The sequence below is a fragment of the Lonchura striata genome, chromosome 1, assembly GCF_046129695.1.
Source record: "Lonchura striata isolate bLonStr1 chromosome 1, bLonStr1.mat, whole genome shotgun sequence".
In the NCBI taxonomy this organism is placed as follows: Eukaryota; Metazoa; Chordata; class Aves; order Passeriformes; family Estrildidae; genus Lonchura; species Lonchura striata.
Genome location: NC_134603.1, coordinates 126,603,829 through 126,628,614, shown reverse-complemented (window position 1 = coordinate 126,628,614; position 24,786 = coordinate 126,603,829). Strand labels below are relative to the sequence as shown.

At 38.8% G+C, this 24,786-nt stretch overlaps 1 protein-coding gene across 11 annotated transcripts in view; it reads left to right on the top strand.

Moving 5' to 3' along the window:
• The window catches only part of HDAC9 (histone deacetylase 9), a 458,209-nt gene extending 435,953 nt beyond the window's left edge, over positions 1–22,256 (top strand). For all 11 annotated transcript variants that reach the window (XM_077787618.1, XM_077787599.1, XM_077787612.1 and 8 more), the window contains 3 exons: positions 1,411–1,495; positions 6,553–6,706; positions 15,780–22,256. In XM_077787618.1, coding sequence (XP_077643744.1) covers positions 1,411–1,495; positions 6,553–6,706; positions 15,780–15,819 — 279 coding nt within the window. In that variant the 3' untranslated portion in view covers positions 15,820–22,256. The remainder of the gene's footprint in view (positions 1–1,410; positions 1,496–6,552; positions 6,707–15,779) is intronic.
• Positions 22,257–24,786: the final 2,530 nt, after the last annotated feature.

Sequence of the window (24,786 nt, the reverse complement as noted above, 5' to 3'; positions counted from 1 at the left end):
CAATCCCATATGGGCTTCTAAGGAAATAATGACATGAACAGCCCTATTCATTATAGTTACCAAGACTCCAAAGGACTGGTGATATTTGCAATGTCTTTATTGCTGACAGGCATTCGTTGCTGATTGTAGTGGCAGGATCCCAGAAGTTTTGGGATTTGTAGCTGAGTTTGCTTAAAATAGCACCACTGAGGGAGTATCCACACTGCAGTTACTTCCCACTGTGTGTGCTTGGATCAAAGTTGATTTTATCTAGCTGGTGAGTAGCGATGCAGTGGTAGCAACCTGGAGGACAGTATATGATGGCTACTGAGCTATTAACTTTGCAAGGGAAACTCCTTGGGTGGGCTTCACTTGACCTAGTTTAAAATAGACCCAGGCATACTTAAGAAAGGAGTTTTGTCTGCAATACAGATGTCTCCTGTCAACGGTGGTTGAACTTCCTTAGCTTTAGAGAGGAGAGATTGGTATTGATATTTGCTGGGTTTTGTCCACCTTGGCACAGTTGCTACTTCTCAGGCCACAAGCCTGCACACCCAGACATGGCAGTTCATGTGAGAAGCAGAAGAGTTTCATGACTCTTAGCATAGTTCAAGGAGAATATTGTTGTTACACTGCAAGGAGAAGCATTTAGCCCAAACAAGTTTTTACCTTTTTTTCCTAGGAGAAAATGTGTGGAGGGTGAACAAAAAAGCAGATGTGGGTAACATTCAAAATACAGTATATTTTTTATATTTATCCACTGCAGGGCAAAATTAAGTATGCAGTAACTAAACACTTCTTTCTGCTAGTACAGTCCTACTCAAAGAATATACAATTAAAACTAGGAAATTAAAATGCAGCTGATTCTGTAAAACACTTACTTATGGAAACTTACTTCTAATCTGCATAACCAATTTTTTATTTACTACTTTATTTGAAATTAATGTTAAGCTAGTAAAAGCAGCTGTGTTTTATGGTTTTCCCCTATAAACCTTTAAATGTTAAAGATGGTTAGGTGAAATAACACTAGAAAAATAAAGATAATAGAGTGCACACTTTGGTTCCAGTGTGGCTTCAGCAAGGTTTTGTTTGGAGTGCCCAGCTGTGTATACAGACACAGTGGAATTTGGTTTGTAAGGAACCTACAAAAATTACACAAATAACTAGCATTTTTTAATGAATAATACACAGACATGCACCTGCTTCAGAGACTCCGTAGATTAGTCTTGCAGCCAATAGAAAAGCCCCTTGGAATTCAATTACATGGCTGAAAAACAGAAAACAAAATCATGACTATACATTTAGAACTGATACCAGCAACATATTAACCAGTTCTTGGGCTGAGCTTTTCCTGAGGATTAGATCATTTCAGTTTGTTTTATATCCCTGTGGCTTATTGAATATTTATATTATTCTATTCTATTCTTTCAGCTGGAGCCTCTCCCGGAAGATATTGTGCACCAAATCCCCAATATGAATGCAATAGCTTCTTTAAAAAAGACCACTGAAATTCAAAGTATGTTCCTCAGTTTGAGTTGGTGGGTTAATGGGTTTGGGGTCATTTTTTATTATTAAAGTCATAGACATTACTGTTTCAGAGAAAAGCATGGGAGAATGTTTCATGTATAAATTGACATGCTGTGTCTAATATTTATATATATATATATATATGTATATAAGCTTTTATTTTGTTTTTTAGCATCTCTTTGTTTCTGCCACACATTTAGCCTTGAAAAAGTAACCCATTAAAATTATTTAAACATTTCCTATTCTTGAATATTCCCAAATCTTTTCATTCCAGAGCAGCTTGGATGAAATAGATGTTTGTCAGTGAGGGACAGGAACAGACAGGTAAATCAGAGCTCTAACAAATAGTTTGTCAAATTCTGTTTTTGCAGCCCTTTACAAGGTACTTACTTTGAGATTCACATGAGCTTGAGATAAAGTTAAAAAGATCCAAATGGGCACTGATCTATGGAACAGTGCTAAAAAATACATAATTTTATTGTTTCTGAGACCGAGGGTATGTTATTTCTTCACTTGTGGGCTTTGACCCCAACCCTTAACTACCCAGATGCTTTAAGGCATTTGCTCACTGAAGAACTTCACGCCATCAATTGCTTTAGTCCAACTGAGCACACATCCCTTAAATTCTCTAATCTTCTAGTCTTTGCCATTTTACTGAGCCAGTGGGAGCTTCCTGAGTTCTACTGTTTGCTGTCTCCTTTAGAATAACAAATGAATAACAAATGTTTTCCTTCATTTGAGATGAACCACAAGTGGTTGGGATTCATCTACGTAAAATAAATGCAGTTTTCAAAAGGGACACCATGCCCAATTCAGTTCATGTAGTACTTCTCCATCTGATTTTAGTTGCAAGGTGACAAATATTGTAGGTGTATAATTCATCATGCATATCTTGTAGACACCTAGATATGGAAAAGCTCTAATTAAATCAGCTGTATATAATATATTCCAATAAGTCCTTTGTACTGAGTGGTATGTCCCTGGGTAGCTCATGAGTTGAAATTCCCCTAATTAACAGTTAATAATCTGTTAATGGTCTGGAAGAAGTCAGCAGGTTAAGGAGATTCCTGTACTGTGCAAGATAGAATAGATTTGCAAATTATAATAAGGGTAGAATGCTACACACAGACCACAGACACAAAGAACAGAGATGCAATTCTGCTTGAAATAAAATATGTATGTAATAGAAACTGGGTCTCAAACCAAAAAAAGGATGAATTGAGAAACAGACAAAGAGAAGAGTAGGAATACACACAAATGATGGCTCTTGAGAGAGAAGTTGTGGATTTAGGAAGAAATACACAGTGTAAATCTGAGAACATAGTCCAGAGCTCTGCAGAATGACTCAATTCTAACACAATTAGGTTTCAGCTGAACTGATACAGTCATGCAGTCCAATGAGCTGTTCTGAAACCTTAATCAGGCTGCTCAGAGTTTGGACTTATTTAAACACAACATTCTGCCTTTTCTTGCAACTACCTAAAAAGTTATATTTACCTCATTTTGTCTGGAGAGAGACCAAGTATTAGAAAGGGGTATGTTTGGATGACAGAAAGGAGCCCTGAGGAAGTTCAGTGCAGCTTTGTGATGCATACTTAGATCTAAGAGAAGTATCTGTTCAATATTTTAGAGAGTTAGGCAGGCTGGAGAGCACTAGGCTGTTAGCAGCTCAAGAGGTACTGAGAAAGCTGGAGTTGTTTGGATCATGGCAATGCCTTTGGATATTGGGTTTGTGTTTCTGTGACCCAACTTTAATAATGAATCTTATCAACATTTCATACCAAATAAGCCCCTCCTCTGTGCTTTTCGCAAAACCTTGAAGCTACAATACTTAGAAACTAAGAGACAACTTTTTTCTCTAACTAGAATATAATTTGTATAAATGCTTTGTATTGACAATGATCCAAAGCTCCTTTGAAAATGTAACAAATTTGGAATTAGTAGTTTCCACACCCATGTAATAGGCTACTTCTAAACAATCCTGTTCAATAGCAGAATACAAACCCCAAACATTGTTTTTCAAGCAAGCCACGGTACAGCATGTCCAAACCTTTGAAAGGCAATTACAAATGCCTATAGGAGTTACAGAAATATTCCCTTTATTATTTCCTGGTAATAGTCAGTCCTCACACAAATCTTTGAGGGGGGCTTAAGCACAATTTCATGCTGAAAGCCAAAGCATACCTAGAAGACTGTTTTGGTTTCATTGATTTTCCTTGCAATCCATGATTTCTCAAGTTTTGTATGAATGAAACCAGCAGTATGCTTCATTCTTTCCCTTGAGCTCCACCAAGTTCTTCTCAATGAATGTAACAGCGCTGGTAGAGTTTCACATTCCAGTAGAGCACAGTAGAAATGGCATTTCCAGAGACTGGTTTGAGGCCAATGCTTTTTGACTTCTTTTAATTGTCAATCCACAGCATACCTCCTAACAAAGTTCCTTGGCAGCTGTGTGCTGTGATCAGCTCCCCATTCCATAACTCTTCGCCTGCAAATCTTTTGGCTGAACACACGTTCAAGGCCTGTATTTTTTTGTGTGCAGCAAATAAATGTTGTCCTGGATAAAAAGAAGCTCGCAAAGGTCTTCTGCTTACCCAAGGTGTTTGTTAAGTACATTTTTCTGATTTTAATGAAAAACCTATCAACATATCAAAACCTGCTTTTTCAGAAGCACCACAGAGCCTTCTTTTCACTAGGTACCTGCTGCTACCTGGATGCTATTTCTAATTGTGACTGCTTAAACTTTTCCCCCCACAAGCACCCTGCCAGGTAGTTCCTTTCTCCAGGACCCTCCACTGCAGTATATGGGCTGCCACCTGCCTCCTGGCCTGACTCTGCTCTCTCTATCGCTGAAGCCCCTCTCATAACACAGCTCTCAATGTGGTGAAACAAAGAGCACCACCAACCACTTGGGAGTGAAGGGCAGTTAAATGGGTGCAGAGAGCCCAGTAATATGCTTGAATTGGCCCTGAGTTTTAATGTTACAAGAAAGTCAGGATTCTGGGGCAGCTGGTGTGCAAGCTTGTGTGTGAATGAACAAATGTGATGTAGCAATCCTCACTGATGCTGTTTTATTGTTGCTGCAGGAGAGCAACACAGTGGTAGCTGGGTACTAATATTTTATTTTATGAATAAAAGCCCTTGAAAACTCCAGCAGTGAACATGGGTTCATTTCTTTTATAGGCAAGAGGGGGTATTATTCCCATGCCAACAGATTTGATTTTCTTGCACATCTGTTTCTGCAACAAAAGCCCCACCCACTCTGTGAACATTTAGCTCATAAATTATAGGGTTTGAATTGGGTGTATATTGCAAAGACTGACTTTTGTACATAGGATCTGTGAGAACACTGTGGAATGCTCATATAACTTTTTTGTTTGTTTTTAGTGTATTTTTTAATGAATAGAGAATATGGTCTCTGAGCACAGTAATAATAGAGAATATTTTTGTCTTGTTTTTATAAAATTTGCCAGGCTCCAATCATTGAGCCTACTGTTATGTACATAACTTTTTAGCTCTGTCTTTCATGTTTTTGGAGCAAAGCCAACCTCCTAACACTTAATCTCAACTTTGTAGGATACTTAATACACTTTACATTTTATCCCCAGAAGGTCCCTGTTATTTAAAGATTCTGCTAACTACTCAAACGTGCACACTATTAGAGTTCAAAGAAACACTCTGGCCATGCTCACTTGTTGTTCTTGAAGATTGACTTGGGCTTTCATCTTGCAATGATGTTTTTGAATAAAGACATTTTCAGACTTTATTGACAGCTGCTTTCTCACTGGAGGGAAAAGTTCATCCTTCCAAAAGCCTGAAACTGTGTAGAGAGCTGTGTTACCAAAGAGGGAGTTTTCAGCAGCCTTTCTGCAGCACAGGCAGCACCACTGCTGGCCTGGCCTCCCAGCTGTCATAGCCTCCAGCTACCCTCTGGATAAGCACCTCAGCTCAGCCTGCTGCCCAGCTGCCAAAATCCTCCTTTTAGTCCTTGGAAAGGTCCCCTGCTTGATCCCCTCTCTTTCACAGCTGTTGAAACCCTCTGTCTAATTCTCAGATAAGTACCCTGATCCAACCTCTGCAGCAGCTGCTGAAAGCTTCTTGCTAAACACTGAGTAAGCTCTGGTCCAGAGCTCCCAGACTTCCCAAAGTTCCTAATCCCCAGGTGTCATCCACCTGGCAATTAGTGAGTGCTCAGTGTTTTACTGGACTGTTAAGAAATATGTATGTAAATTCATACTCGTTCATGTGGTTTCAAACAGTTTCTTAATAGCCGTGCTGCTATTTCTTTATAGCAGATATTTTATATGCTTAGGATGAGTCACTTACCATTATTTTTTGCATAGCTTGATGAGCTTCTTCTGTTGCAGGCAGAAATATGAAAATACTCATGCTTTTAATCCACTGCTGTATTTTTATATAGCAGACCAGAAAGCTCTATCCCTTATGATACCTGGCAGCCTTCCAGCAACAGCCAGTTCATATATGAAAGTTTTAACTAAATTATTGTTCTAGTACACGCCCTGAGGTTGGAGGAGAAAGAACATCCAGGACTAACAAACCTGATTGTTCTGGCAACACCACTTCAGTCTGAGCTGGCATTTCTGACTTCTTTCCTTTTCAAGACAGTGCTGTGTGAGCACTTTGTACAGCAATGTACATTTTTCTACATTTTGCTGTCTCTGCATCAACTGTGTGCTCTATCAGAGCTTCTAGTCATTAACCCTGCTCTGAACTCCCACCACCTTGTGTAGACAAAGCCAATAGCCTTCCTGACAATCTGTGTTCATTAGACTGTGTGTGTTACTCCTCCAGTTTATTACCTTCTGGGGAAGGGTGTGACACAGCTCTTGGAACGAAAGCACTTTCCAACTTGGCATTCTTAGGTTCAGAAATAGACCTCTTCACTGCAGTCTGAAATTTCAACTGTACTGCTTACACCACAGAGATTTTAAACTATAATCACTCAGTGTTGAACTAAGTGATTACTGTTCTTGTACCACCATGCTAGCTAAAATTCCCATAAATTATTATGTGTGTTTTCCTTAGGCAAGTACTGGAAGTCAGTGGAACCATACTCTGTGCCAGTGGATTGTGCTCTGGCTGAGTCTCAGAAGCAAGAGAGGGAGGAGACAGAAACAGTATCAGCTATGGCCTCTCTGTCAGTGGATGTTGAGCAGTGTATTCCTCAGGAAGGCAGCAGGTAAGTGGATGAAATTATTATGGACAACAAGGTTTTCCCTCCAGCCAAGTAAAATGAAGAAGAAAAGGAGGACTAAGGGTTGTTTCAAAATTACCTGCTAATTGAGATACCTGGAATTTTTCATCACTGGGTTTCCGTTCTCTCACTTAGCACTGGAAGCAGAGATGTTAGCAGTTTTTTGGCTTTGGTATCTCTATTTCTGTACTGAAGTTCATGATTATTACAAGAACCTTGTTTTCTTCCCATTTCTAATTCTTGCTACTTCATAAAAAGTACAATATCCATATGAGGTAAATAGACATGGTCACGTGTAATCAACCATATTCTTCTCATTAGAAGCTTTTAAAATCTCTTTCAGTTTCAATTTTCTAAGAAGGCATTCAACAAACAGTCAGATAAATTTAATAATGATGGACTTAAATCATTATTAAGTGATATTAGACAGGCATTAGAAGTTACTTCCGTGGAAGAAATGTGAACAGTGCCAGTGTAAAATTTAAAGCTATCCTGACCAGGATTAGAGGCAACATTTTCTATGTACTGATATGAAGGCACACCAGCAAAGAATGAGAATGCTGGTTTTTCCAGCTCGTCATCTGCTTTTTACATTAATGAAGATTGCTTTCAACTTGCAAATTAAGAAAATTATGCAGTAAATGCTATTGTATGTTTTGCCAATTACACATGAAAAAAAACACACTAGCCATCAAATATTGTGTCATCTCTAATCAGAAAAGCCACTGCAGAAGTTTCTGGAGTTTCCTATTTTTTTCTTTTCAGGACAAACAGTCCTGGTCTTCGCCAGTAGAGAAAGACACAAAATGTAGTGGAACCACTTGGTTCCATTATACACAGAAAACAGGGGAGCGGGAAGGAAAGATTTAAAATGCCTTATAAGGAAACTCATCAGCTCCTCAGGCTGTGGAACAGCAGTAGAAAAGAGGGAGCTGTGGGTAGGGACAGCAGTGGTGGGAGTGGAGCCAGAAGGATCCATGGCTCCTACATTGTGACTGCTTCTTAGTTGCTTCAGTTCTCTCCTCCTGCGTTATGACTTTTAATCAGAACTAAACTGATAGGCACCCAGGGGAATAGTGCAATGCACAGAGCTATGGATGTGTTTGGCAGTGAACATCCCTCACAACAGTGGCAACACTCATCTGACAAAAGAACTGAGGCATGGCTCAAAGAGACACACAGAGAGTAGAGCTAGCTAGTAAAGTTCACAGTATTTTCATAATTACCTTTCCAATTGTAATTATATTTTAATATGCCATGGCTATTCTTGTGCTAGGATTATTGCAGACAACTTCATTAAAGCTTAGAGAAGAATCCATGATGAACACAAGATGTACTTTAGATGTGTGCCTGTGGTAATCAGTGCTCAACTAAGGAATAATGTAGTTTTTCATATAAGTTTCTGACAGTTACAAGGCACCTCTGCTAGCTAGGGACAGGAAAATTCCCACTTGTGTGTGCATCACTATGAAATATAAATCATTTTAGTTAAGTATTGGAAATAAAGCTATAAATTGTCTGGAAAAGGCCATGGTTAATTTTGTGTATTTTTGCATTGCTGAGAATAACCAAAAATTTTATTTGCTATGTGCCTCCACACAAGACTACCAAGAGCAACTGTTACTCCTACATGCTTTGAACAAAATAACCCTTTACTAACACCACACTTAATTACTGTAATTATTACCTACCAACTGATAACCTGCAACAGTTTCTACCCATTCTGAAAGCAGAATTTCAGGGCAGTGCTGAGAAACGTGGCAAAAATATACTGAAATGTGCACAAGTGGAATTCATGTGGCTGCCAGATTCATTACACTTCATCAGTTCTGGACTCTTCTAGGGATGAATCCATTGTGGTGAATTGTTTCGTGGAAAAATGACTTTGTTTGGAATATCTTCTGTGGTGCTGCAGACATTTGTCAGCAGCACAAAAAAAAAAAAAAATAAAGCCTTCACACACATGTGTCCTGAAATCTCTTTCTACACTTGTAACCCTCAAAGAAGTCACATGAAGCCAAGATGCCATTAGAGTGTGACAAGACAAGAAAAATGCCGTCCCACTGGACCAAAATTGATCGTTAGGTTTTCTGAGGCCTCTGAGCATCATTATCTTTGTTTTCTTCCTGAATGTAAGGAACAATATAGAATCAAAAGTAATCCCCCTGAAAGTTGAATTTTGAGGGTCCTCAGCTGTGAGGGAACCTGAGAGGAGCTGCCTGTACTTTGAGTGTGAATGAAAATCCATCCTGGAATGTCCAGGGAGGGAGTCTGTGACATTGCATGCTTTGCGTTCTATATAATTTAATTCATTTCACATAAGCACACCATCATAGGTGTCATAGGTACATACCAACACAAACAGCAGTAATGTAGAGACGAGTTCAGCTTTGTTTTTTAATGTTTTTTAATGTTTGCTGTAATAAAGGACCATGTGTGCAACGCACCTTCTCCAGCCATTTCCTACAGCAAACAGAGGGCAGCAGGGATGTGAGGAGTCATGTGGGGTCTCAAGCTCTGTTAGAAGCTGTTCCCTTCCTCCTGCTGGTATAGATGGGGTCACCTTCTGAAGGCTTGCTGCAAGCTTTTGCACTGAGTGCTCATTTGGGAAAGTTGCTTGTGACAGGTAGGGTGGGAGCAGAACAGGAAGCATGTGGCTGTCAGGGCAGCCTGAAAGGTTCCACCACGAGTCAATTTGCTTCCTCTTAATTCCCACCACGGTCAGCAGGCTGATAGTTCTCGCCTGCAACTCTAAGCCTGTTTCACTGATTCGATGGCAGAGATCCCGTCAACTTCAGCTCTAGATGGTCAGGCTTCCAGATGAAGAGCAGCAGCAAGAGTCTCTTTGTGGGAAACTCTGGCCAGTCATGTTGGAGGATATATTGGTGTTGGAGTGAGATGACTCACTTTAAACTCAGATTTTGGGCAAAGCAGTTCTTTTCCTGGCCAACTCATATCTGACTCATTTACCACTGATGGATAAAATGCTCCTGGCTAAGGCCCATATAAAGTATTTTTATTTCTTTCTTCTCTCTTTCTTTCTTTTCTTCAAGTGACAGTGCCGATTATTTTTTTACTTGATTTTCTCTGGCAGAGTAAATTAAGAAAAACATGTAAAGCTTCTATGCTTTTGGTGTTTTATTTTACCAAAACAGAACTCTGCATCTTAAGGTCCAATTGGATCTCAATTATAGCCTTTGGAAGAGTAAAGATACAGAAAAAAAAGTTTGTGGATAGGATAGGAAACATGTATGGTGCTAACAGGGATTTAAATAGAGATGCAATTAGAGGAACAGGCATGCCCTATAAAACATTTCTAAGTACCAGAACTTTTGTGTGTTGATAACTGTTTATTCCCTATGTGAGATACAGATTTAGCCGATTAGAATTTTTCTTTGGCCAGACATCTTTTTCAGAAATCATGCTGTGAAATATTCAGTATGCTACTGTCCCTGATACCTTGGAGTGTCTTCTGTATGTTTCTTCTTAAAATGGAAAAAGAAAAGGGTGTGGAGGGAGGTCTTTTACACTTACTATTTTTAAAGGAAGCAGTAAATCTTGAGAATGACATTTATCAGAATTTTACTTTATGGCTCTGGTTCAGCTGAGCATAGATTTTACTCAAATGGTAATGAAAACAAAGCATAAGCTTTATTCTTAAGGTTACAGAGCTACCAGTTGCAGTTTCAGTCAAATTGCATTGTATGATATACTAGAGCAAATGGTTGAATCATGGGGTACATCTAGCTACCATTTAGGGTCACTTGTCGTATTTGTCTATCAATTCATAAAGCTTCACTTGGCATTTCACTGTTTGGATATCTACTTCAGCTGTGCTGAGTACACAGCACATACCTGCCCATACCCCACAGGACTTAAAATTCTCTCCAGGCTCAGGAGCTGCAGAGCAGCTTTCCCAGGTCAGCCTAACCCTTATCTTGATCCCCTTCTCATCTTTTGATGGTGGGTTCCTAAGGAAGAGAACGAGGAGTAGAAGAGGCTGAGAGCCAGCCTTGCCCTGGTGAGTTGATAGACCTTAACTGCTCTATCTGACCCATGCTGTGTAAAAGCCTTAAGGATACAAACACAAGCATAAACTTTTCAAAACCTTTTTGAACCAGCTTACCCCTCTGGGTAAGCACTTGGGTAGTGAACCCCACAACCTCATCAGGCATCACACTGCTTTTACTTATTAACCAATAAAATCACTGGGAAGGCCCTAGGTCTTGTACTGGGAGAAAGAAAACCACCTCTGTTCTTACTCATAATCTTTGACCCGTATCTGGTTTTAAAGGCTTGAGCTTCTCAAGACTCTGTATTCCTGCTAGTATGGAAATAATTTCTTACCTTTGATGATTTTTGCTCTTCTCTGTGCTTTTTGTAGTTTCTTTGAGATGGAGTAAAATCTGCATGCTTTCACACATTGTGAACTTGCACAGTAGCTAATACTGGGGATGTTTTGTTTCTGTGGCTTTCTGCTCCTCTACCATTAACTCCAAGCTCTCAGTCATAGCCATCACTGTTACAACAGTTAAAGCTGTCCTCCCTCATTTTGTGTATTCTGTGTTTGTGTTGTTTGCCTTCTTCTCCATACAGAAATGCTGCTATGGGCCTTGGAGCCGAGTAGTATTTGCAATTTGGTGTCATCAGCAAACATTATCACCTAAATCTACTTGTTGTCTGCCTACTCTTTTTTAAATGCTCTGGAGAATTCCTCCATAGCGAAAATTTACCAATATTATTCTGTGATTCCTGCTTTTGATGTACTGTTAATCTGTGAAAGGACCTTCTTTCAACAACCAGAGTTCTTCTAAGCACTTGGATAAAATTGTCAGAAGACCTTCTTTGCAGAGGAAAATCACTTGATCCCCCTTCCCTAATTTCCTTCAGAAACTTTTAATAAATTTGGAAGGATTGCCATCTTTATAAGTGTTAAGACCCAACTCTTACCCAAATGACTGTTACCTAAATGCCTACTAATTGCATCACTGATTGTAGCTGCTTTCAATTTTGCCATACAGGCTTACTGTACCTCCTGTGGTTTCCAAAAGGGGAATTGCTCTCCTTGCCTTCTCTACCTCTTGCTGAGTTAAGCTGTAGAATATGCTCAATAGCTATTTCTTTAACAACATCCTAATCATATTTCCCTGGAACTTAGCAGACAAATATCATCTGCACTTAGAAATTTGGAAATGTTTGGTGTATCAGTTTGTTCTAACACTCATTCAGTTTAGGATAGCTCATCTGCAAGTAATAAAATCTCACTGACACATCTCTAGTGAACCCAGATATAAATAGTTCATTTTACTTTTGTGGTCTACCTTCCTTGATGCTCCTTTTATGCTTTGATCATTTTCTCTGATGTATTTTGAAAGATCTTTTTATTATTAGCTTTTATGCTTTTAATATGTTGCTTTTCAGACTTTCCTTTAGTTTGCTTCATTGAGGGTTTACATTTAACTTGCCAGAGTTTATATTTTATTTCATTTTCCTTGCTTGGATGTTACTTCCTCTTTTGAGGCTGTATATGTAGTTACCTTATTTTGCTCTTAAGCTAGGACAGTTTTTTACTTTCCGTTCCTTTCTCTTTGATCCATACTAAGTCCATTTTTACTAGGATATACACTTACTCAGGATGTCTTATATAATGTCTTTAGACACTCCCCAAATCACCTTCATGATATAGAAATGTACCTATTTTTCCCCAGCTCTTTGCTACCAGAGGATCACTTTTCAATTACTATGATCTTCCCCAAGACAGCTGAGTTAAATTAGGAACAGATTATGGCATAAAATAGCCATACCATGCCAGAAAAATCTATCTTTTGTTCAGTTTATACCTTAGAAACATACCTTGAATTTTTATTTTTGTGTGTGTGATAATTTAGCTAAGAGGACTCTCTGTAATGCTCATTTAAAAAAATAAGCTAAGAGGAAGATTTCCTTTTTTTGGGTGATGTACAGAGTTTATCTATATTCTTAAATACTACTTTTTGAAAAATTGTAAGTATGTTACTTTTAATAATTTTCTCATTAATAACATTTATTCTTAATTGCCACAGAACAATATTTAAGATGTCACGTTTTGCTAGATTCTATCCATATGGTAGGATTTTTGCCTCATCTATTCATTTTCTTTGAAGGTTTAAACAGCATCATTTTGTTTAGCATTAACTGCTAAAAGATTATTTAATTCTGCCATAGTCAGAATTCTACATACAGAGAGCTAAAGATGAGCACTCTTCACAGCACACCACACTAAAGTGAATGCAGGAGGGCTCAGCTCCTAAGAACTCGCAGTTTAAATGAGCCACAGTGAAGCCTTAGAGAAAAATCACAGTTGTGGCTCTATAATCATTACAATCTCAATTGGTGTCCTTCTGAATTTGCTGACTGCATGGAATTGGTTTAGATCAGACCTGAGCTCACAGCTGCATCTCGAGGAAGTGCTCCGAGCATACAGTGTGGGATGGGGGTTCTGCCTGGTTTATGTTTTCATGCCAACTTCCTGTCAGCTACAGGAGGACTGACTGAACTGACCTAACTCACAGTGACAAAGCTGAAGTAACACAAATTTGGCCTGTCAGACTCTGCCCCCTCGGTTTTTCTTTTGACAACTTTTGATTTTGTCAGATTGGGTATATATTGATTCTCTGCTCAGTGCTATGGGATTTACAGTGTTTTTCTCTCTGTCCTTTGGCCCCAAAACAATACTGGCTCTCACACAAGATGCTAGCCTGAGCCGTTATCTCATAAAAATAAATGTTTTTAATGATAAACCATTGGATTAATCCAGTGGATTCTCTGACAGTAATAAAATGAAGTTAAAGTATGCACCTAAGTCTTCAAAAGGAGACTGAAGAAAAGTGTGAGAGTACCCGCACTGTGAGAAAACAGCTGGATTGCCATGGCAATCTAACTTTATCTCCCTTTCCTAATGCATCTGGCACTTATATATAAAAATTATTATTGGTGCTTATGCTCTGGTTGGTGAAAAATTTTGGCCTGTTGTTGGAATATATTTGAATATATTAGAATATAGCACTCAAGATCAGTAAATGCCACTCCTGGCCCTCAGAAGCACCTTTGTCAGTGAAAAATTTTCCTGTGAAAGAAGTCCTAAATAAGATCCTCAATTGTACTATATTCATAAGAATGTCAATCCCAGAAGTTAAACACATGAACAGACTGTTGCATGTACTGCTTCCCTAGGTTCTTATGAATAGTCCAAACCCCTGCTCTCACTTCCAGAGGTTTTCCAGAGCTTCACTCCTTCTGATCTGCCAATCACCACCTGAAGTCTATTGACACATATTTTTTCTCATTTGCAGAACCTAAAAACTGAGCTGTCATCTGCTTCCAGATTATCTTCTTACCAGACAGACCCATAAGGTTCTGGATGTTTACCAAGGCTTATTGACCCTCTGTGTTATGCCAGAGGACTTTCAGGTCTCCCACAAGTGGCTGGAGAAAGTGGAAGCGTGTGGTCGGCACAACAGCAGCACACCCCATCGGTGTGAATTCCTCACCTGGTGTGGGATCTTTTATTGCACCTGAGCCCTCAGCAGCAGGCAGGGCTCCATCTCACCCTGGCTGCCACTGTGTGCTCTGTGCTGCAAGCCAGAACAAAGGAAAAGGGGGAAAAGAGGGAGTGCAAGGGGGCTTCACCTCACTGCTCAGGAATGAGGGAGCCACAGTGGTTGCCGTACATAGGAAACATCCTCCACCATGTGGCGAGGAACTAAAGATTGCAGATTTATAGATTAATCATCTTTTAGAGTCTATACGCTTTGGAAAGTGATTAGTGTGAAAAAAATCATCTTTTTCACGTGTCATTCACCTGACATATTTTTCAACATACTTCCAAATTCATTCCAAATCAGAAAGCAATAACCTTGCTTTCTGTATAAAATAATTTAAAGACATACTGCTGATTTTTTTCATTGGGAAAAACTTTAATAAATTCTATATTCATTTAAAATTCTCTGGCTTCCTTGCTGAATAAATTGTCAAAGCCCAAGCAAGTCCCCATTATTATTTTTTTTTTTTTTCCATAGGATCTCATGAATTTGTACTTTCTGAGGAATGTTTTACTGAAGCCAGTTATTATACTGGCTTACAAGAATTAACTGGTAAACATTTAATTTATTAATTTACATTTACTTTTCTCCCCTGATTTCAAAATTGTTTGAAGTTACTACTTTAAAGTAGTTCTTAAGGCTGACAGACTGAGATGAAAAATGGTTTATGTCCAAATTCTTTGCCCTTCAACAGGGAAGTCTCTCCACGATCTCAGAAGCTTCTTGTTTTATAATTGCCATCATAGTCTTCAGGTGTAGTAGCTTGACAGATATGAGGAATTGCAAGACCTGACATCAGCTCAGCATATGTGTCCTCATCATTTTGTTATTTGTTGTCTTAGAGAGCTCATCTTGCCTAAGATAATAATTTCCTAAAGGTTTCCATATAAAAGGTACAGATATAACCTGATTTGATATAATAATTAGATCCTTTTTCTTTGATAGTAATCTGCTGATCAGGTTCAGGATTTAGTCCCAAAAGTTGCAGGCAGTCAGGCAATGTGCTTATGAAAACACAAAATCAAAAACTAGGGGACTGAAGAAGAACCTCAAAGGGAATGCTACTTGGCTACTAGTGAACAATTTTACTTTAATGGTGTGGGCCTGCTTGAAAAAAAATAAATGCATGTATTTTTAGTTGCAAAAGGTTGTAAAATAAAAGTATCACAGCTATTTTTTTCATTAAATTATTTGATTCTGTTGACACAAAGCATGTACATTTCTGGGCAAAATGTTATAAAATATTCTGACATATTTTAATATAAACAGGAACATTTTCGGTGATTGCTTGGATCTAAAATGTTTTTCCACTTGACATTTGTTTATACTTCCTAGGAAAGAAACTCTATTTATGGATAGCTGAATAACACAAATAAACATCTGAGAGAGCTGAAAAATCAGCTTTGATTATGCATGGAAATCTACAATGTCATTGTGTACTCTTGTGCCGTATTCTGATTGCCTGTTTATTTTTACAGAGCTGCTGGTGAGCCCATGGAAGAAGAGCCAGCCTTGTGAAGTGCCAAGTCCTCCCTGATATTTCCTGTGGGTGACATCATTGTGTATCCCCCAAAGCACCCTCAGACATGTCTTGTCTGCTTCTTGGGTGGCACAGATCCGATGGAACATAAACACTGGGCACAAAACTCGGAGTAGCAGCTTCACTTGTTCTTTGGATGGACTTGAAAGAGCCTGAAAGATTCCTTAAATGTAACTGCCACAATTCTAGAGTTACAGTAAAACGGACTTGGGAGAAAGAGCCCAGAGCATGCTTTTTTAATGCTGTTTGACCCACTCACCAACACAAATTGTGAAATAGAGTATTGCAAAATTCTACATGATAGATTATAGATATGAGAAATGCAACAGCCAGCAACATACTCTGTGAACTCCGTGAATCACTTTCTGACACTTTTTACTGGATAATTTTTTTCATACCGTGTTAAATTGTTAATAGAATTTGTTTTCTTTGCTCCGTGTAATGAAGGAAAAAAAACCCACCCTTATTTTATGTGCCATTTTTTAACCTCCTGTAATGAATTCTTAGCTGAATAAGTGAAAAGCGTTTAAATTATGATGAGGGATTTTAGCTAAAGGGAAAGCACTTCTTATTGTACTATAAATCCCCTGAAGTACTGTGCTTGGTGGTGCTTTATTTTCTCTTCCGTATTCCTGGCCATCCCTCCCCATTTCATGTAATCTTTTCTATCATAAACACACATTCACGATTCTCTAAAATGATCTTTTGCCTTTAAGAAAAAGTGCTGTACCCTCTGTAGTTGACAGTAGCGCTCACCATATGTGCAGCAGAGATCAAGTATGGATAGTTTTTCAAACGTGTTTTTAGTTTGTTCTGAAATGTTTCTGCGTTCTGACTCCAAAGCAGCGACCTTCAGTAACTGCGTGCAGCTCATTTGAAGCTCAGGTGTTTCTGTGGAGGCTGTGTGGGAGTGTTTTTTACAGGTCACGATGTGAATACAAACTGATTCTTTTACGTAGTCCTGCACCAAGAGAACTGATGTTGCTTAAGAAGCTTCAAAGGGTTTAGGCTTTATTTAAGATCCCCGAAGTGCAGCAAGATCTCCCTGCAATGTGACTTTAGCTGTTTAATTCCATGTTTGAGAACGTAACATAGAGTTGTGCCTTTAGCTGAAAATGAACGCTTAAACTGTTACACGTGTTGCCTTACTGTCAGAGAGAGAGAGAGAGAGATGGGGCATGTATGTAAGAGTATTTCAAATGAACAAAACTCTGCTACAGTATCTTTTATTTTGTTTACAACCTTCTCACCTAATGAACCCCAGGAGATACATTGAAGTATTCAGCTTGCAGTATTTGATAGCTTGCTCAGCTTTTAAAAGCAAGGGATGTTCATTTTTCATGTATTTGCCAAATTCAAAAAAGAAAAAAAAGGATATATATTAAAGCCATAAGTGAAGACTGTCATGCTTTTTATTCTGAAATCTGAAAGGAACCTTAATTAAAACAAGATTTTGGGGAAGGCCATGATATGAAAGATATGGAACAATATGGTTTCAGTTATAGGCAGACTCAAACCTGTAAATCAAAGATGAAAGATTTCACTCAAATAGAATTATATAATTCTCTTTTGTTACGCAGTCAGACTATATCTTTCATGCATTTGGGTTTGTTTACGATTAGCATTTTAATTTTAAAGACTTTTATTACTTATACCAAAGCTCTCCGCTACAAGTTAGAAATCTGAGGCATGCTTTGAAAAGGGAAATCTAAAAAAAGGGATGTCATTTCCTATAATGTGGAGTAAACTTTTATTCTGAAAGGTTTACTCTGAAATGAATGTATGCCCCTTAGAAAGGGAAATAAAATTCTTACCCTCAGAAAGTGAAATAAAATTCTACCCCCCATTTACAAGCCAAAACCATGCTCGTTTTAGTAATGCAAAGAGTCCCATCAGGCTAAATTAACTCCTGGTGTAAGCCACCTTGCCTGCCTGACTCTGGGCTGTTCTGAAGGGGTTGTTCACATGACTAAAGCAATCAGGAGTTCCTCCTGCATTTTCAGCAGACTCCTGATGGCAATCTTACTTGCCATTTACTGCAATTTTGTTATGGTCATCAAAGAAATTTCCCTTCAAGGAAACCAAGGGCTATAGCTGATGAGTTGGGTAATTTGTAGAGCTTTTCACATTTTGAAATCATGGCTGCAAAATTTTAATTGAGTGCATAGTAACATTGTTTTAAAATTAACCCTAAAATCTGTTTGTATCCTTAGCTTGCATGAACTTATGTATATGAATTGCAACCTGAAATGTGAGTTACAAGCCTTTCCAATCAAAGTATGTCTTCTGGGGTGCAAATCAGCTAAAGCTGTCTTTTTTAGCTAAAAATGCTTTTAAAATACCAGAATAATTTGAATTAAACCACATGATAAACTCACACTTTTACATTTGTACAGATGTAGTCCCTGGCAGATAGCTGCTGGTTGAAGTTAGGATCATTTGGATAAACAAGTGTGCTAATAATCTGCACACAGATTGTGTCCAGAACTCTGTTCTGACTGAAGTCAATAGCAAAGTCCTCTTTGATTTTGATGGGAGATGGATCAGGCCCTGTTTTTCTTTTCCCCTTTAAGTCAAGAACGCCATTGCTTTTTGATTATGTCATTCCTAGGCATCTCACAGCCCTCTGGGAAATGATTGAGGCTTATGGTGAATATCAACACTTCCTTCAAAGCAGACCTGGGCTTTCTGAGAGGGCAGTTTCACTTGCTGCTGTTTTCTTCTCACAGTATTTTTTATTACTGTCAATAGCTCCCCATGGACTGGAGTTAAAATATTTTCCAGCAATTTTAGTCATAGTTCTAGAGAAATATTCACGTAGACATTGTTAAAAATGCCCAGTTTTAACTGGATTCAACAACTGATTGCAAGAATTTCAGAAAGATGCACAAATTGCGTGTTTCAAATGTAAAAATTCCGATTTTTGAGGAAACATCAAAGTCTCATGTCTCCCACAGACCTTTCCCACTAGGCTAGAGAGATTGACAACTCTGAAAATTCAGTCCCAGATATTTCAAGTTTGCTGCCAAAATATGTCTGGCTTAGATTACATCTAAAGCTGAGCTGAAATGCATAAACAAGATGGGATAAGGGTGGTTTCTGTGTGTGATTCCATGGGGAAGGTGAAGCTGAGGAGGCAGCAGGGAGCACTCGGAGCCAGGGTGACCCTCTGCCTGCTCCCGGTGCTGGGAGGGCTGCAGGCAGGCAGAAGCACATCCCATGGTCCTCCACCCCAGGCTGCCATTGCCATTGGCAGCACATCTTTGCCTCATGGGGGAAGCCTGAAGTAATTTGCACTCTGCCCCTGCACCAGTCACCAACCACCAGAAAGAGATGCCTCAGCAGCAGCTCCCAGTGACATGCTTGCTCCAGTTCACTTTCTTGTCTAGCATTAGGAACAAAGTATTAAGCTCAATTGAGTTTTTATTGTATTATGCTTTTCTTGTACTTTTCTTGTATTCTTAGGTCCTTCAGTTCATAGTACAAACTGAAACCTAAAAAGAGACAAGGGAGATCAAGAAAATAATGATTTTTATCTAGCTTAAGGCTCTTACCTCGGCTGGAGTAAGAACAGCGTTGAACAGAACATCTCAGAACTGCTGAAATTTTCACAAGTGTCTTGCACTTCATTTTGGACTCTGTGGAGGAATTCTGCTTATGCTCATTTGGTTTTAATATAATTTGCAGCTTGATTATATGATCTCTTTTCAGGCAACATTTCTAGTGGGTAATCAAAGTTCATGGGAATTTTGCCAGCATAAAGATGACAGAATTATTCCCTTTTTTTAACCTTCATAATTTTTCTTTCAGTGCAAATGAAGCAACTAATTCCAACTAAGTGAATCTGAGAAAAGTAAAATCATTTAGCTATCTTAAATAAATATCATAAAAGAAATGGAAAATGTTATGCAAATAAAGATGGCTATGCCTTTACTTTGCAAAAAAGTCAACAACATGCTGCAGGCTGAATATAAGTGGCAAAACAAACTCTTCTCTGGAGCATGTGGTATTTTAGTTGGTGTCTTATCTAAATGCAGTCTCTATGAAAAGCTGAGAGTCATAACCGGAGATGAAATATTAGAAAGGTTTTGCTGCAGCCAACACCAGAGGTCCTGTAGAGAACAAGAATGTAGAGACTGACTAATTTTTGTAGACAGACAGCGGGACACTTTCAGGGCAATGTGTCTGGGACAAAGAATTAGAGGGCACTTTTCCAAAGGCACTGATGGCTGTGAAACAACAAACTCCTCTTAGCTCGCAGGGGCAAGGAGGTGCTCAGCAAGCACTTATTCTTTGGGAAATGCCACCCCTGTCCCACCAGCATGCCCAAACTCATGCAGATGTGAACCTGACTTGGCTATTTTTTCTCCAAAGTAACAGCAGCAGCAGCAGCAGCAGCAGCAGCCACCATGTGTGCTGATGTGTTTACTGTGCATTTGCCCAAGAAATGTTTTGCCCACAGACACTTCATAACATGACTGATAGGGGAATTTTTCTTTTCCTCAGCAGTGGCCTTTCCAGAAGCATAGCAGTCCATGGTTGTTTTATTTTTAAAGGTCACAATAGAGCTTTGTGAACCATTGTACTTTTTTTTTACAGACTCCATGTGGAAGTAAAACAGAATATGTACCTGGGGAGGGGGGATGTGGTGTGTGGAACCTGCCACAGAAAAGGTTCTCTCTTAAATCAAGTTTCTGCTACTTGCTTTTTTCCTGGATTTGAAGGAGTTTGGGTTCTAAATTATCATTTAAGGTCTTTCTTTGTCACTTGCTTTGTTTTTGTACCTGTAATTGAATTCACCCTTGTAACACCCTTGTAACTATCTGAAAGAAGTCTGTTTTCTGACAGATTCCCCTGCCCTTGGTGTGGGAATGAGAATAGCTTATCTTTGTCACTTCCCGCAGCAATTAAATGCTTCATTTTTGTAACAGATCCAAACTGCAGCAGTATTTTAAGAGTACTATTTAGCTGGCTGTCTGCTGACTGTTAAAAAAAGAAATTGTGAAACTTACATTCCTCTCTAACCTCAAAAGAAGCCCATTTTGATTTTAACAATGCCATTTTTTCACTTGATCCGAAAGGGTTTTGTCCCATGAGATCTTGTTACTAGCTCAGTTCTAATCACTAGTAAATCCCACACTCCAAAAAGTGAAGACCAAAAAGGATGAATGTTCAAAAACTCTCAGTTATGTCTCTTCTGCACAATCCTTCACCCAGCTCCAGTGCCATGCTCTGTGGTTCAGCATGTTAGCATAGTTTACAGCAAAATATAAATTGTTCTGCACCATCAAAGATGCTGCTCTTTGGATATCAATTAGCACACTGTGAGCTGGGCTGTCATTTATTGGGGCTGTGATTTGTGACAAAGACAAGCTTCTGTGGATATGGTCTAAAGACAAGTGATGCATGCAAGCAGTGGCACTGTGTGGTACTATGTGGGCAGAGGAATTCTATGCCAAGATCACTACACATTCCCCCTTTTGATGGTATGCCTGCATGGCCAGAGGCACATATGCAGTAACAGAGCCATGGGATGTCCTGATTCAAAGACCACTTAAATCCCTCTAACAGGCTGTAAGTAATTGGGAGGCAGCTAGAGGAGGAACCCAAACTCTGCACTCAGCTGCACAAAACTGTATATTTTGCCCAGATAAAAGATCTGAACATGCCCTCACATACCTTTTTCAAAGTTCCAGTTCTGCCCCTAGAAAAGTCTGTGTGGAAGAAAATTGACTCTGCTGGATCTGTACTACTGGCTTCCTGAGCATGTATACGTCACGTGTGAGGGGAACAGGTTCATACTCATGTCTCTTGCTGCTTAGTTTACTGCTATTTTAAATGTCATGATTGGCTTACTATTCCAAGTTAGGATGCAGTAGGAAAGCATAAAGCAATACCTGGTGAAGTCATAACTAAGGCTTTCAAAGCAAGCTTACTGCCATGGGTTTTTACAAGACTGAATTTTTGGTCTAGGGATACACAGCTGAAATGTCTATTTTTTTCATAGGAAATTGATGTTGCTATCTGTTTCCATGATAAAAACCAGTCCTTTTGCTCAGAGTTGTGAAAGTTTATCTGTAATTTGTCTTTCCAAGCAGAGCAGATTCTAAAGGATAAAGCATCAGTGAGACTGACCCAAAGGGCAACATTTTTAAAGGTCAATAGTAAAACTTCCATAAGAGTAAAAGGAACCATTGTTATTACTCCCGATACATTTTTGTATCTGCAAGTATCCAACGAGTAATGTTAAGTAATATTGTGCTCCAGAACTTTGTTGATTGTAGATATATGAGCATTGGATTGGCGTGAAATAGTCTTCAACCAAGTTGTTAAAATCCTTTTTGTTTTGTGTTTTGTATAATTCTTTGGCTATAGTCTTGTCCTAGTGTTAATAAAAGCTATTTGAAGTAAGCTAGTTCAATACTCTGAGGAGTTTTTTTTTTGCCTGTTTTATTTTTTAATCAGTGTCAAAAAGAAGTGGAGCTTTGAACATGCCACCCTGGTTGGATCATAGGATTCTGACTGTTAAAATATAAAGGGTGAAGCATGGTGAAGCTGGAGCGCATAAAAAAGGAACCACAAATGTTAATGTAAAAGTAATGTTACATAGCAGGCTAAAACACACACAAAGCAGAGCATTGCAGAGCTCCAGCTCTAACACCAAGCTCATATTCTATAGTTCCTTTGGCTCATTGTCCTGAGGCGTTGCAGAACACATAATTCTCCTCCCAGTGAAGCACTTTAAATAGTACATGCACTGTTTGGAAAGCTGCAAGGCCCCTACTTTGTGGGCGGTGGGGAATACCCAGCACTCTGCAGCAATGCTCTGGGTCGTGGTATTGCTGCAGTGCTGCTGCTGTAAAACTCAGAGCTGTTACCTTGATAGAACAGACCTGTTTTGGGAAAGGCACCCACAACAGCAGGAGAGTGAGCAAGGAGTGTGTTTGCTGTGAGCATATTTTGATCACTTGCACATTGTCAAAAGCAGCTCACAGATTGAAGTTGCTTCTGTGCCTGGACCTTCATGCACCTGAACTTGAAAACTGAGCAGAGAGGAGGCTAGCTGGGAAGTACAGGCTCTTTGTTTGCACATGGAAACCCCTACCTCCTGGCACGTATCCAGCGCTGCTCCAGAAGGGGATTAAAACCAAAGTGAAGAAAAACAGCATCCTATAATTTTAGCTTTTTTTCATTCTTCAGAATAAGACATCTTTTCCTTTTCTGGGGAAAAGGACCCCAAACCTACAAACACACAGCTCTATTCCATCAATAAAATACTGTTTGAAAATCTGAAGATGTAATATGTAATCTCCTTGGCCTATTTCAAAGAAGTTCCATGCACAGAGAATCTCAATCTATCCAGTCTATCTACTTCTCTGTTTTGCTTGTTTCCTGTGATTCCATTGTGATAAATTGCAGAACCCTGGGATAAATTGCATTCATTATGTCTTTCTGGCTGCCTCACCTGCATTTTGTACATTAAAACCTCTCTCCTGGGTCTACTTCTAACATTCCAACCTTGTGAGAGATTCCAGTTAGACACCATTGCTGCTTTAAAATCAACCTGCCAGATTTGACCTTGCCTTTGAGAAGTGGAGTGGGTTTTTTTTATAAACTTTCATACTAAAAATGCTTCTAGGAATCTCCTGTAGATGGGTGGGAGTGAATTCTTTGAGATTCCTCCTCTCATGTTTTTTTCCCTGTTTCCCCTGGAGACCCTCCTCCCCAGGAAAAATATTTCTTTCCACTGGAAGCTTTAAAAGGAGTAGCAAGAGTTGGATGGCTCTTTGTCAGAAGGGGTAAATAGTGAGATAAATCTGAGTGAGTATGTGTTGTGCCACTGCTCTTCTCTCTTGTTTCCTTCTCTTTCCTTGGAGAAAGGAGAAGGATATTAAAATTATGGAGTTTGGTCTCAGTGTGCTAGAAATACTTTTTGTTTGTTTCTTTTTAAAGAGGAAATTTTAGTTTTTACCTTTGCTGACACAGTGTGCAGGTACAGTACTTTATTCATACAGGCCTCCTGGAGACTTGTAAAGTAGGGTTTCACAATTCTTGTTCATAATTCCTTTTCTGGGATTGCCTGTAAAAGGGAACAGGTTCAACAAAAACCCAAAATTATATTCTGTACTTTACTAGAAGCTGAATAAGGGCATGGATCCAAGATTTTGTGCAAAATTTATATTCTTAGCTTGTATGTTGCTTCTGGCTGAACTTCTCTGTCCACATATCGCTGAAAAATACCCAACCTGTTAATGGCTGTCACAAGAATGTCTTCATAGATTGTTAATAACTGAATAGAACAATCCTGGTAAGATCCTAAATTACCTCTCCTGTGGTATATTTTATATACAAACAACATAATTTTACACCATTCAGATGGTTATAGCATTTGACTGCATCATTCTTTAGCTATCTAATTTAATTAAAGAGTAATCTGTGATAAATTTATTAGTTATTAACAACAAAATACCAATCAATCAATCAATCAATCAATCAAGGTAAAAGCATATTCCATATTTCCATATTCAGAGTATCTACACTAGCGGTGACAGAGGCCCAGCCTAACTGCATGCAATTCTACCAGACTTTACACAGGAACAAAGAGTAGGAGGATAATTGCCATAACTTGTAATACTCTCTTCTCAACTTTCTATTCATTGTCTGAATTCTGCTCTTCAACTTTGGCTGGGTTAAGCAACACAACCACTGAAAGTCTAATATTTTTCTCTGTAGTTTGGGTAATCTAGTCTTAAAACCTTATTGGAACATCTGTAGATAATCTAGAGTCTAGTCTATAATTAATCTAGACTTGTTAAATTTGACCTACAAGCAGGGATAAATTAGACAATTCTTTATTCTACCTACTGAATATGGCAGGAAAACTAGCAACTGATTCTTAGAAAACAAACCCATAAATAATCCTGCACTTAATTTCTCTAATTCTC